This window comes from Petaurus breviceps, unplaced genomic scaffold (assembly GCF_028583685.1).
Source record: "Petaurus breviceps papuanus isolate PSGF00001 unplaced genomic scaffold, PetGlider_PUasm1.0 98, whole genome shotgun sequence".
Lineage (NCBI taxonomy): Eukaryota > Metazoa > Chordata > Mammalia > Diprotodontia > Petauridae > Petaurus > Petaurus breviceps.
In genome coordinates, this window is record NW_027187460.1 from 45,627,349 (window position 1) to 45,640,082 (window position 12,734).

General features: G+C 33.9%; 1 protein-coding gene across 1 annotated transcript in view; it reads left to right on the plus strand.

Moving 5' to 3' along the window:
• The window catches only part of CSMD3 (CUB and Sushi multiple domains 3), a 795,885-nt gene that overhangs the window by 637,907 nt on the left and 145,244 nt on the right, over positions 1-12,734 (plus strand). Inside the window, exons 36-37 of the mRNA XM_069081309.1 lie at positions 1,927-2,104; positions 3,608-3,753. Coding sequence (XP_068937410.1) covers positions 1,927-2,104; positions 3,608-3,753 — 324 coding nt within the window. The remainder of the gene's footprint in view (positions 1-1,926; positions 2,105-3,607; positions 3,754-12,734) is intronic.

Below are 12,734 nucleotides of genomic sequence, written 5' to 3' on the forward strand. Positions count from 1 at the left end.
AGAAAGGGCCCAAAACTTCTCCTTTTCCTTAGAATTTCACAGGATCCTCTCCTGCATTCTGTTCACCACAGCTGGACAGGAAAGAGCCAAGCCAAGATACTTGCTTTGACAAGTTAGTGTCTATTGCATATCCATAGCCAATTAAAAAAAAAAAAAACATCAGCAAGCATTCTATACATGTTCACCAACCCTACAGCTCCCAGAGTTAAACTTGATTTGGTCTTATGTTTCAAAAGTCCTATCTCAAGAAAAAAAAAAAAAGTCCCATCTCAGCTAAAGGATCCGCATTAGAATCCCATACTATCTATTTATTACCTGTGTGTATTAATCTGAAATAACAGGTAAGTTTTATATAACTAAGAGCAAATATGGTCCTGGCTATTGCATTCTGAAAGAGCTTTGAAATCTGATTGTATTCCCAGTGTCATTCTTCATTTCCTGAGAGGTTAAAGAAGTGCAGCAGGGAATTGGAGCATTGATACCAGGTTAAGGATAGCTACAAGAAAGATCATAATGCTTAAAAGGAGCAAAGGACAGCAAATTCTGCCAAATAAGCACATATCCAATGCAAATGAATGACAGAAAGCTTTAGAGTGAGAATGATCACTGGGGGGGAGAAACAGGGGTAGGAGAAGGCAAAGAAAGTCTGGAGGGTGGTAGGACGAAAATGCAACAACCTGAGATGGGAATGATTAAGGATTAGGCTAATGGAATCTTGTCTCACACAGGAAATACATTCTGGAAAATATATTTTGGGATTTAAAGTAAAAATAGAGACCATGGGCTTGGAATCTACTCAGATTGTTCACATTTGTATATCTTCAATACTTCAAGAAGAATGCCACACATTGCTAAAAGAACTAGAAGCACAGAACAGCATCAGCGTATTAAAAAAAATGGACTGGGCGCCTAGGTGGCGCAGCAAGAAAAGCTCCGGCCCCCAAGTCAGGAGGACCCAACTTCGGTTCAGGCCTCAGACACTTAACTCCCATACAAAAAAACTAGCCATGTAACCTTGGGCAAGTTACTTAACCCCAATTGCCTTCCAAAAAAAAGAGGAAAATATTAAAAGGGGCAGTTAGGTGGCACAGTGAGTAAGAGTTTGCTTCTGGCCTCAGACACTTAACACCCACACAAAAAAAGCTAGCCTCGCAACCTTGGGCAAGTTACCTAACCCCAATTGCCCTCCAAAACGCAAAAAAAAAATGGACAGTGTCTTACTTTCAGTCAGGAAGAGTGGGATTCATAGCATCATAGATTTAGAGCTGAAAGGCTTTAGAGGCTATCAAGTCCAATTGAAGATTTTAGGAATAAATTTTAAGAAACTGAGACTTATTGAAAAGATTAAATGATTTGCCTAGGGACACAGAGCTACTAAGTATTTGAGATAGAGCTGGAATCTAGGTCTTTCTGGATTTATTTTTATTTTATTTATATACTCCAAATTTAGTGCCATATTTAGTTTGATAAACTGTCTCTGTAAAACCAGATTCCTGACACTTCCTGGCTATATGGCTATAGACCTTCACTTTCCTGAACCTCAGATTGTTGCCTAAGATTTATCAGCTAAGTTGGTAGATGGAATTTTCACACTGACAAACCTACCCACCCTGCCCTTATGCCAGTTATAAATTTGTCATGTCTGAGAAGCTAAACTGAAGCCATTTTAAAACCAATTCCTCCTGGAGTGCAATTTTGCTCTTATACACAGATTTCCGGTACTTTAGATGGTAAAGGGAAAAAGTTCATCAATATCTATGCATTCACTTTAAAAAATTATTTTATTTCACATACCAGAATTAAAAAATAAATGTCTCAAATTTATAACCAGATAAATATTTTATATTACTTAAGAAAATACAAAGTGTATGCCACTGTTGCAGTCAATATTTGTATTTTGATTTGATTTGTCTTGTTTTCCTTTAGCCCTCTGTGGTGGTAATATAACTGCAATGAATGGCACCATTTACTCTCCTGGGTATCCTGATGAATATCCAAACTTTCAAGACTGCTTTTGGCTTGTAAGAGTACCACCGGGAAATGGAATCTACATCAATTTTACAGTTCTCCAAACAGAACCAATATATGATTTCATTACTGTCTGGTAAGCAAGAGCTATTATTATTGATTGATTTCAACTCTATCACAGTGAGACAAGGTAAGGAAGGAAAATATTTCAGAATTCCTTGTTACAAATGACTACATTATATTTGAGTTGGGTAGCAGTAACTGGGAATGACAGGAAATCTTTCAGAGAATCAGACAAACAAGGAAAATAGGCTTTTATTGGCCTTAATCATGAAGTAGTTACGTATTATAGAATAAAATAATTTTTAAATGGGAAAGCTCAGGATACCAATACATAACTAATTTGCCAAATTTTTCCATCATAACATAGTAGATCTAGAGGATGGCAAATAATAATGATCCCTATCCCAAGGCAACAACTGTCAAAAAGCATACAAAAGAAAAGATCTTAATTTCTGAAAAAGCAAAAACTGAAATTTTTTTGTAGCTCCTGGGTTTTCTTTTATTATTATTATTTATTTTTAAAAAAATATTTATTCTTTCCCTTCTCAATCGAACAATTATTTCTAGAAGAATAAGAAAAATATGAAACTTGAATAATCCAACAAAAATCCCCATGTTTGCCATATCCAAATATATTTATCTCATGCTATATTAAGTTCATCACGTTTTTAGCAGGAAATAGCATAATTCATTTTCAATCTACTGGGCTTGTGATTTATCATTGCACTAATCAGAGTTCTAAACAATTTTAAGGTTGTTTTTATTTATAATAGTTCTTGTATAAATTGTTCTTCTAGTTCTCACTTCATTTTGAATAATTTCATTGGTCATGTCTTTAAGTGGAACACCTTTATTTTTATAATACTGTTTTGTTGTTTTGGTTAAAATAAAAATCTGTGGGTAATTGGAAATTGAGGAAATATCAGATTTCTTCAAAGGAAATGAGTGAGACATTTGATGGTATTCCAGAAATTTAAATTCAACCTTCTACTAAAATCATTATAAGAAATCTCCCAAAGGTCTTATTAACTTAAAAAAAAATTGAATTGAAAGAGGCTAAATGCATCTATGATCACAAGTGTCCTCTAACTTGATATATGAGATTGAGCTTTTGGGAGCTAATTGTTAAATTTTTAGTGTGGTCATTTATAACTCAGAAATCAGCAATCTCTCCAAATCAGGGCCTAATCTATTATTTGGCTTATTATCTAGATTAAGAAAGTATTATTAATGCAGATTAGTATTAAATATATGCATAGTTTTAGTAATATCCAGAAAGTTTGACTGTTAAGCATTTATCAACACACCTTTTTAATATTTCTTTTTAAGCATTTTTTTAAACTTAGTAGTTGTGCAGTAGCAGACTTGAGAATGAAGTCATTGCCATACTGGTGGCGTAGTAACTGTAGGCTAATAATAATTGACATTTATATAACACTTTAAGTTTTATGAAGTATTTCATTAATTCTCACAATGCCCCTACTTAGGAGGTCATCTGAACTACTAAATGTTTGTTCTCCTCAAAATACTTAATCATAAAAAAGATGCCCATAAAATTGTTTGTTTTTCTTTATAGGGATGGACCGGATCAAAACTCACCACAAATTGGTCAGTTCAGTGGCAATACTGCTTTGGAGTCAGTGTATAGTACTTCAAATCAGATTTTAATCAAATTCCACAGTGACTTCACAACAAGTGGCTTCTTTGTTCTCAGTTATCATGGTTGGTATTATATAGTAGTTTCTATTTTCTTAACATTAGTTAATTTTGATTTGCCCAAACTAACTGAAATATATGATTGAAAATTTATTAAAACCTGAGAATTTTTTACCATTAAAACTTAAGAAAACCCATTACATATGACAGCAAAAAGGACCGTCTTCAAGGTACTGGGGAACATTAACATGCAAACCAAAAGACATATCAAATTAATCTGTCAGTCATTAAACAGAAGAATATAACAGTTTGCGTGGAAACCAATAAAGGAAGACCAGTTGTTTATGTTTGATTGCATGTGATTGTGAAACATCAATAGATTTTCAGTGCAGAACTTGTAAAAAGTGAAGTCTGTTATGAATGTCTAAATTTAGCATGAAGTTTCTTAAAACTCTTGATAATCTTAGTTTTTCCTTCTAGGTTTTTGAAAATATATCTATTTCAGAAAATCTCAATCTTTTTGGTCTCAGGAACACTTTCCACTCTTTTTTTTTTCTTCGATATTTTATCTTACATTCAAATGCCAGAACATGAATATAGAATAGAGAAAAGGAACAAAAACATATCATAAACTTAAATATTGGAACTGAAATACAGTTACAAAAAAAAGCCATGTCATGTGCATTGCAGAAAAGAAGAGAGGATTCAAAATATGTAGCAATAGAATTTCATTTCAAGAAAGCTTGTATGATAAATAATACTCATGTTGAGAATTGTCCATCTTTCCTTTGCTTCCTTGTGAGTTTTCTTTTGTTTTCTGCTGTGTACTTTTTTACTTTGTTCTTTTATTCCCTCCCCCCCACCTCATCCCAGAAGGCTACAATAAAGTTTAGATATGTTTCTCTATAGTTATATTTATATACATACACATATATATAGACATATGTACATATATAGACTTATTCTAACCCAAACCTATTCTACTCCTGATTTTCATTTTTTACATACGATTATCGCTTGTTTCCTATCCCTTCTGCCTCCTCTACTTTACTTCTACCTACTGCCTTGCCCTCCCATGACTTACCTATCCTCCCTCAAGGTTCCCTCACCTATCCTCCCATCCCCATAAATTTGTATATCCTTCTATGCCCCTATTTTATTATTCCCTCACTCTCCCCTCTAAAGATTCCTCCTTTGTCCTCTCCCCCTCCCTATGCCCCTACTGTTTTATTTCTTCTGAATTTAGAAGACTTTTATACTCTTCTAAATATATATGTATTGTTTCCTCTTAAACCCATTCCCAATGTAATTCTTCTGTTTCAATTCTTCCTTTTGCACCTCAAATAATTACTCTTTTGAGCTGTTCCTGAATGGTTTTATGTTTTAAATTCATATCATTCTCAGATTTACAACAATCTTTCTTATAAACTACCCAATTATTGATAAGAACCTTAGACATCCATTTTACATTTTACATATATAAAAAGTAAACAGGCTATCCTTATGGGTTCTGCATATTCAATCTTTGTTATATGCCTTATATTTCTCTTGGTCCTTTTATGTTGAGTCTTCTATTAAGTTCAGAATTTTTTTTAACAAAGTCTTGAAAGTCTGAGAGTTTATCAGATGTCCATTTTTTTTATTCAGGATAATATTTAACTTTGCAGGGTATGATATTTTTGGCCAGAGCCCCAGGTTCATTTGCTCTTTGATATGTTGTATTCCAAAACCTACAATCCTTTAATATCTCTGCTTCTAGGTCTTGTGTAATTCTAATTGTGGCACCATCATATTTAAATTGCTTTAATCTTGATACTTTTAATATTTTTCCTTGAACTGTGGGTTTCAGAATTTGACTACGATATTCCTATGAATTTTCCTTATAGGATCTCTTTTTAGTGGTGATTGCAGTTTTTCTATTTCTCCTTTCCCCCCTTGTTCAGGACAATCTTCTTTGATTATTTCTTGTATTATTATATCAAGATTCTTTTTTTGATTGTAACTTTCATTTAGTGCAATTATTTTTAAATTTTCTCTTCTTGATCTGTTCTCCAAATCTGTTGTTTTTCTTATGCAGTGTTTCACTTTCTCTTCTATTTTTTTCATTATTCATATTTTGTTTAATCATTTTTGATCTTTTATAATTTCATTGGCTTCACTTTGCCCAATTCTAATTTTCAAGGTATCCTTTTCTTTCTTAAGATCCTGGATCTTGGGGCAGCTAGGTAGCACAGTGAATAGAGCACCAACCCTGGAGTCAGAAGGACCTGAATTGAAATCTGGCCTCAGATACTTAACACTAGCCGTGTGACCTTGGGCAAGTCACTTAACCCTAATTGCCCTACCTTCCCCCCTCCAAAAAGGAAAAAAAAAAGATTCTGGGTCTCCTGCTCTAGTTGGTTGACTTTCCTTTCATACCCTTCTTGTTTTTCTTGGATTATTTTTATTTTCACTTTTAGTTTTTCCTCCATCTCTGTCATTTGATTTTTAAAGTCTTTTTTAAGGTCTTCTGTAAATTCTTTTTGGGCAGGTGTCCATTTGACATTACTCTTTGAGGATTTCCTTACTTTTCAATATCTTCCTCTGATGAAGAACCTTGGTCATCTCTTTTCCCATAATAGGTTTCTTTTTTTTTTTTTTTTAACAATCGGGGTTAAGTAACTTGCTCAAGGTTACACAGCCAGGTGTTTCTGGGTAGGTGCTAAGTGTCCGAACCCTGATTCGATCCCCAGGTTGTCCTGACACTGGAGCGGGTGTTCTTACTCGCTGTGCTATCTGGCTGCCGCTCATAATAGGTTTCTATCATTGGATTCTTTCTCCTTTGCTGGTGCATTATTTTTTTTGTGTGTGGTGATAACTTGTTTATTTGTAATTGCCTCTAACCCTGGCCTGTGGGAAATGGCTCTCTTTCCCTAGATCTTTAATTCTTCCCTCCAGCCTGAGACTAAAGCCAAACCTCTAGTTTAAAGTGCTCACAGCCAGGGACTTTCTGTCCCACTGCTTCTGCCCTCACCTGGCATGTGCTGGTTCGTTTTCACCCTGGCCCCTCTTCACAGCATAACTGGGTCTGCCATGCCTGGTCAACAGAAATTGCCTCCGCCTCGATCTTCCTGGGCTCAGACACCCAACTCCCCTCACTCCCCTTGGTGTAAAAACCCTGGGGACTTGGCAGAGAAAGCCTCTCAAACCAACTAACCCCAGGGCTTGCCACTTATTGTTTAAGAGGCTAGCCACTTGTGGTTAAAAGGGAACCTAGCTTGGAGGTATTTACTCTTCATAGGGACTAAACCTCATCCTGAGATTTTTCTTTTAATATTCTCAAATTGCCCCAGGAGCACCTGGTTAGGCCCCTGTTCTTATTTATCTCCACCCACACTTTGTTTAACCTAAGGTACTATTTTAACTTTTTTGTGGGGGAAAACCTTAAGAGCTCCAGATTATCAGACCTACTTTGCCAACTTCCCAGAATCCTCTCCTCAACACTTTCAACTCTTAAAAATTCTTGAGGACCCTCCAAAAGGCTTTTTTTTTTTTAATGTGGATAGTACCCATTGATACTTAAGGGATATTTGAAATTAAAATGTCAATATTATTATGAAAATTATTTTGAATTCTCTAACTCCTTTAAAGGGCCTCAGAGACCAACAAGAGTCTCCAGAACACACTTTGAGAATCATTGATGTATTTGATAGTCTCTTTCTTTAAAATCATTCTTCTAGCTTATTTATGATTAAATTAATAATTAAATATTTATATTGATACCATATTGTATTTTCCAAATAGAGTTGTTTGAGTCTTTCATCAGTTGAAAGACTATCATCATGGAATGAATTCGCTCAAAGGTAATTCTTCCCATTAAAAGAATATCTTTAGTTTTCTTTTTCTTTCTGGAAGAATAATTTTATGGATATCTTTACTGGATGTCAAATGGTAGAGAGCTGAAGAAACATTTGCTTACTTATTACTTCATCTTATTCCCACTTTAGCTCCACCAACAAGATATTTTCTTTCATATTATTTGTTACACAAAGAATAATATCTTGTTAGACTACTTCTGAACAATAACTTTTTAATGTAATTTTTAAAGTTATGTTTAAAACACTATAATATTAAAAGCATTGTGATATTCATGTGGATGCATATTATATTAAAGCATTGTGTAATGGTTTTCATTTTTAAGCAAAATTACATTTCTCATATCTTTCATTTATCTCTCATTGATGAAAATAATGGTTATATAATTGGTTGGTGTCAAAAATTTAAATATATACAAATTAGGCCTAGATAACCACAGAATAGATCATTTATTGATCAATAAAGGAAGGATATGTAATTGTCTCTTGATTTATTTAAATGATGATTTGAGGCACAGATTTTGTGTTTACAATATGCCTGCCCAAACCATTAGAATGTAAAAATTTCAAGTTTTTTTTTTCTTTTGTTAGCATGAAAGTGAGTAATTTGTTTGACTTGAGCCAAATTGACAGGTCCCTTTGGCATTGTAAAAGTGCAATTTAAGACAGCCAGAAAGGAATTTGTTCTCGTTGTAGAAGCATGCAATGACAAGCACAGATAAATTAAGGAAGGGTGTCAGACCCGTTAGGTGAATCCTAGTTATAGAATAAAATTACTATGTATTTGTTGTCTCTTTGTATCACAGGCTCCTACTCTTTAAGCTACTTGAATAATTTAGTGTCTTCATTATTTAGTGTCCTTCTAAAAGAAGTTATAAGAGGGACAAGGAAACTTAGTGATGTGTTGTTGCTGAGTTGTTTTTGTTCTGTCTGACTCTCCACGGCTCCGTCTGGGGTTTTCTTAGTAGTGATGCTGGAATAATTTGCCATCTCCTTTTCCAGCTCCTTTTACAGATGGGGAATTGAGACAAGCAGGGTTAAGTGACTTTTCCCAGGCTCACAAGTATTTGAAACTGGCTTCGAATTCAGGTTCTCCTGAATTCAGGGCCCTCTATCCTCTACTTTTCCTAACTGCCCAACATTATGAATAGTGATAAGATAGAACCCACAGACTGACATGATTTCTCAAAGAAGTTTTCAGAAAATTTTAAAATTACCATGTAGTTTATCATTTATATTGTTCAAGGCCTTTTACAGAAGGTAGAATTGTATATTGGCTACAATCCTAGACAAAATCAGAAAGACCTATGTTGGGGGTGACCAGGTAGCACAGCGAGTAAGAGCACCAGTGTCGGACTGACATGAAGATTGAATCCGGGCTCAGACACTTAGCACCCACCCAGAAACACCTGGCTGTGTAACCTTGAGCAAGTTACTTAACCCCAATTGCTTAAAAAAAAAGAAAGAAAGACCTATGTTGAAATTTCACACTAATTACTTACCAATTGTGTGGTCCAGGACAATTTAAACCTCCCTGAGCCTCAGTTTCCTTATCTCTAAAATGGGGATAATAATAGTACCTACATCACATATCTGTTGTGTGGAGGAAGTGAGATAATGTACTTAAAACATAAAGTACTATATAAATCTTAGAATACTATATAAATATGAGCTATAATAATATTTTAGCCTTCCTCCTGCCAAAATATTCATTTACATATTGGGTTTAGTAGCATGGCATTCTTGTGATAAATACTGTAAGAATCCTTACACCAGGGCAGCTAGGTGGTACATTGAATAGAGCACTAGCCCTGGAGTCAGGAGGACCTGAGTTCAAATCCAGCCTCAGACACTTAACATTTACTAGCCCTGTGACCTTGGGCAAGTCACTTAATCCCAATTGTCCTACCCTCCCCCCTCAAAAAAAAAAAAGGATCTTTATACCTGGAATCCTTCTCAGACCTACAGCTAGTTCTTGAATTTGGGAAATCTGAAACCCATTGCTTCATTGGATTTCACTGACAAATTAATTTAGGTTTTTTTTTTCCTATCATTCTTGTTTGCACGTACCTACAATGGTTCCATATTGTAATTTCCAAGCTGTTCTTCTTAGCAAGAAAATCTACACATGACCATATCATCATGCATACCCTAGAATATGGTTCCCAGAAATGAACATTGTACTTTAGACGTGGCCTTATTTGGTACTGTAGAGAAAAAAAAACATTACTTCACCAGTTCTTCATACTATTTCTCTCTTTAATGTGGCTAAGAATAAACTGGGGTTGGTATTTTTCATTTCCATATTATAAAATCAGTATATTGAATTCATCATCCATTAAAACATCTATAAATTTTCAGGTAAACTACTGTCTAGCCATGCATTACCATCTAGGATCAGAGTTCTAGAGCTGGAAGGGAACTGAGAAGCCGTATGGTTCAACCCCCTCATTTTAAAGATTAATACAGTTTAATTAACAGCCTAGCTTCACAAAAGTAGTGATTGTCAGAAATTTGAACCCAAGTGTTTTGATTCCAGTCAGTAATCTTTCCACTGTGCCATAGGACTTTATATTTATCAACAAATCAATCAAATATTTTAAGCACTTGGTGTCCCTATTAAGATTTATCTAAATAGTTTGGACACAATTCAGTTAAAAATTTGATAAAATGATAGTAGAAGGTGATGAATTATATTCCAACTTTCCTTAAGGAGCTTATAATTTAAGAGATAAATAAGACAGACACAGATATCTATAATATAAAATAGGATATGGGAAGTGAACAGAACTATGCAGTCTTGCATTTTTTATTTTCTTCTGTCTGAATTCTACCTGTCAATAGTACTACTTTTTGAATAATAAACCATCTTTGAACTTCATGGTTCTCTTTCCCCTCCCTTTCTTTCTCATTCATCTAGTGAATCCTGTGTCTTTCACATCCTCGTTTGTATACATCAACACCCTTCTTTCTGTTTCCAATACTGCTGTATTCTTTATCACTTATCAAAATACTTTAGAAAGCTAACTAATGATATGACTCCTAATAAAACAATCAGACTAATTTTTCATTTTCAACTATTGGCTAGTTTTAAGTTCTATACATATTCCCAGGTCAGAATATTACTCATATGGTTTCCTTTATAATATTTGATTTGGCATTATTATTTCTCTCATCTTTTACTATGATGTTGTTTCTTAGCTTTGGAACTCTTTATTTTTATTTACCTGGCATGATAAACTTTTCTAATATTTGTTTAAGATCACATCAATCACATACATTTCCATTATTTAGATATTAAAGTTTACCCCCCAAAAAGCATATTATCCCTCTTTTCAGTGACTCCTTTCATGAGAAGCACATCCAGGCAATCCATCTGTATTTTATGAAATATCACCTTCATAAAATTTTCTACGACTAAAAATAACATACATAAAAACTTTGCAAAATGAATATTATGTGTAGTCAAAAGGGGGAGGGGAGTGCTAAAAGGAACACATGAATATTGTTGAGCAGGTACCTAGGATACCCTATCTCTTTTTCTGTAATTTGTGGCTCTCCAGTGGTCTTAAATGTAAATTTGTAAAGAAGGTATCATGTATTCTTTCTGTTGTGCACAGTCAGCACACAGTAAATGAAACAGTGATTGTACCCTAATCTGTGAACCCTCAAAAATTAAAAAGAGACAACTTTATCTTTGTGTGATTCTACAAGTTAATGACTTCCCATAACATTTAGTATAGTATGAAAACATAATGCCTAATTAAAGGTCACTCATATATATTATTTTTAGCAAGATTATTAGCAATAATGAATGCAACCTCTACATTCAAAATTATTGGATTGTCTGCAGAGACATATGTCTGTCTCTCTGTAAAGGCACATGGAGAGTAGAAAGAAAGTTGGTCTTGGAATGAGACCTGTGTTCCAGTGTTGATTTTATTAGTTTTGAGGTCACTTTCCTGAATAAGTCATTTAATCTCTCTACCAGAGTTTCATCATTTGTAAAATAGGAGTAATCAAACTTGCCCTGCCTATTTCATGGTGTTCGTATGAGAATCAAGCATGTTAATAAGTATGTAATGTCTTCCTCTATAGAGGAAAGTTACTATCTGTAACCCAGAGAAGTAAAGAGCAGTATAGCTTTGTGTAAAGTCATTGGATGGGAAACAAATGTTCTTTCCCTAACCATTCAGGTTAAACTCCAGGAGAATTCAGTGGGTCTACAGGTCAAAGAATAAAGCTAATTCTTAAGTTATGGAATATTGATGGTGTGCCATAGTATGAGTACTATAAATCCTTTTAACTCTTACTAACTTCAGTTTACCTCACCTTTAGGTTATAACAGAAATGGATCAAATGTTTTCCAAAATTTACTGTTCACTGTACTGTTCACATTTATTTAAGTAGTGTTTCTTTTTCTCCTAAGTTTCCTAATTACTTTAGGCAATTTAAGTGGTAACACTGTCAAGAATTAGTGAATGGCAATATTATTATCAAAGCCGTTATCAACTCTCTGGCGCTTCCTTAGAATTTAAGAATTTGCCTTCTCTCAGATAAGCTCACTTAAGTATGAATCAGATTGTCAAAAGTTACTGATTTAGTAATTTTTATTTTTTTTAGAAATATGAAAACTATATTCTTTTGTAAGGATTACCATCTTGTTAATCAAAAGGATGGGTTTTGAGAGTACATTCATTAGGTTAAGGGAGAAATGTAGCAATTTTTCAAAATAAAAATTTTGTGTCTTTTTGAGTGATCATTTCACAGTTGCAGTTAAATAAGGAAATGGACCATCCTTGTTTGAAAACCATGTTTGTCACATATTGTAAAGAGATCAGGAAAATAAAGGTAACAACAGCTAAAAGCAATACAAGATAAACAGATTTAAATTATGGAACTATTTCAAGTAATAAAGAAAAGTCTTTTGAATATTAATACCATATATCTGCACGTGCCTGACAAAATGGAGTTTCTGCTCAATCAGAACAAAAGGGTCAATAACATGTAGATCAGTTAGTTATTTATAAGTTAGTTATTAAAAATATGTTATCTTATCAACTTGTTAACATGTAAGTGTGGTGATTCTTTAGAAATATATATCAATGTAAAACAGATATATACTTTTAATCATATAATCTTTCCTATATCTTTCAGCTATTATATTAAATAACTGTGAAACATAATAAATAT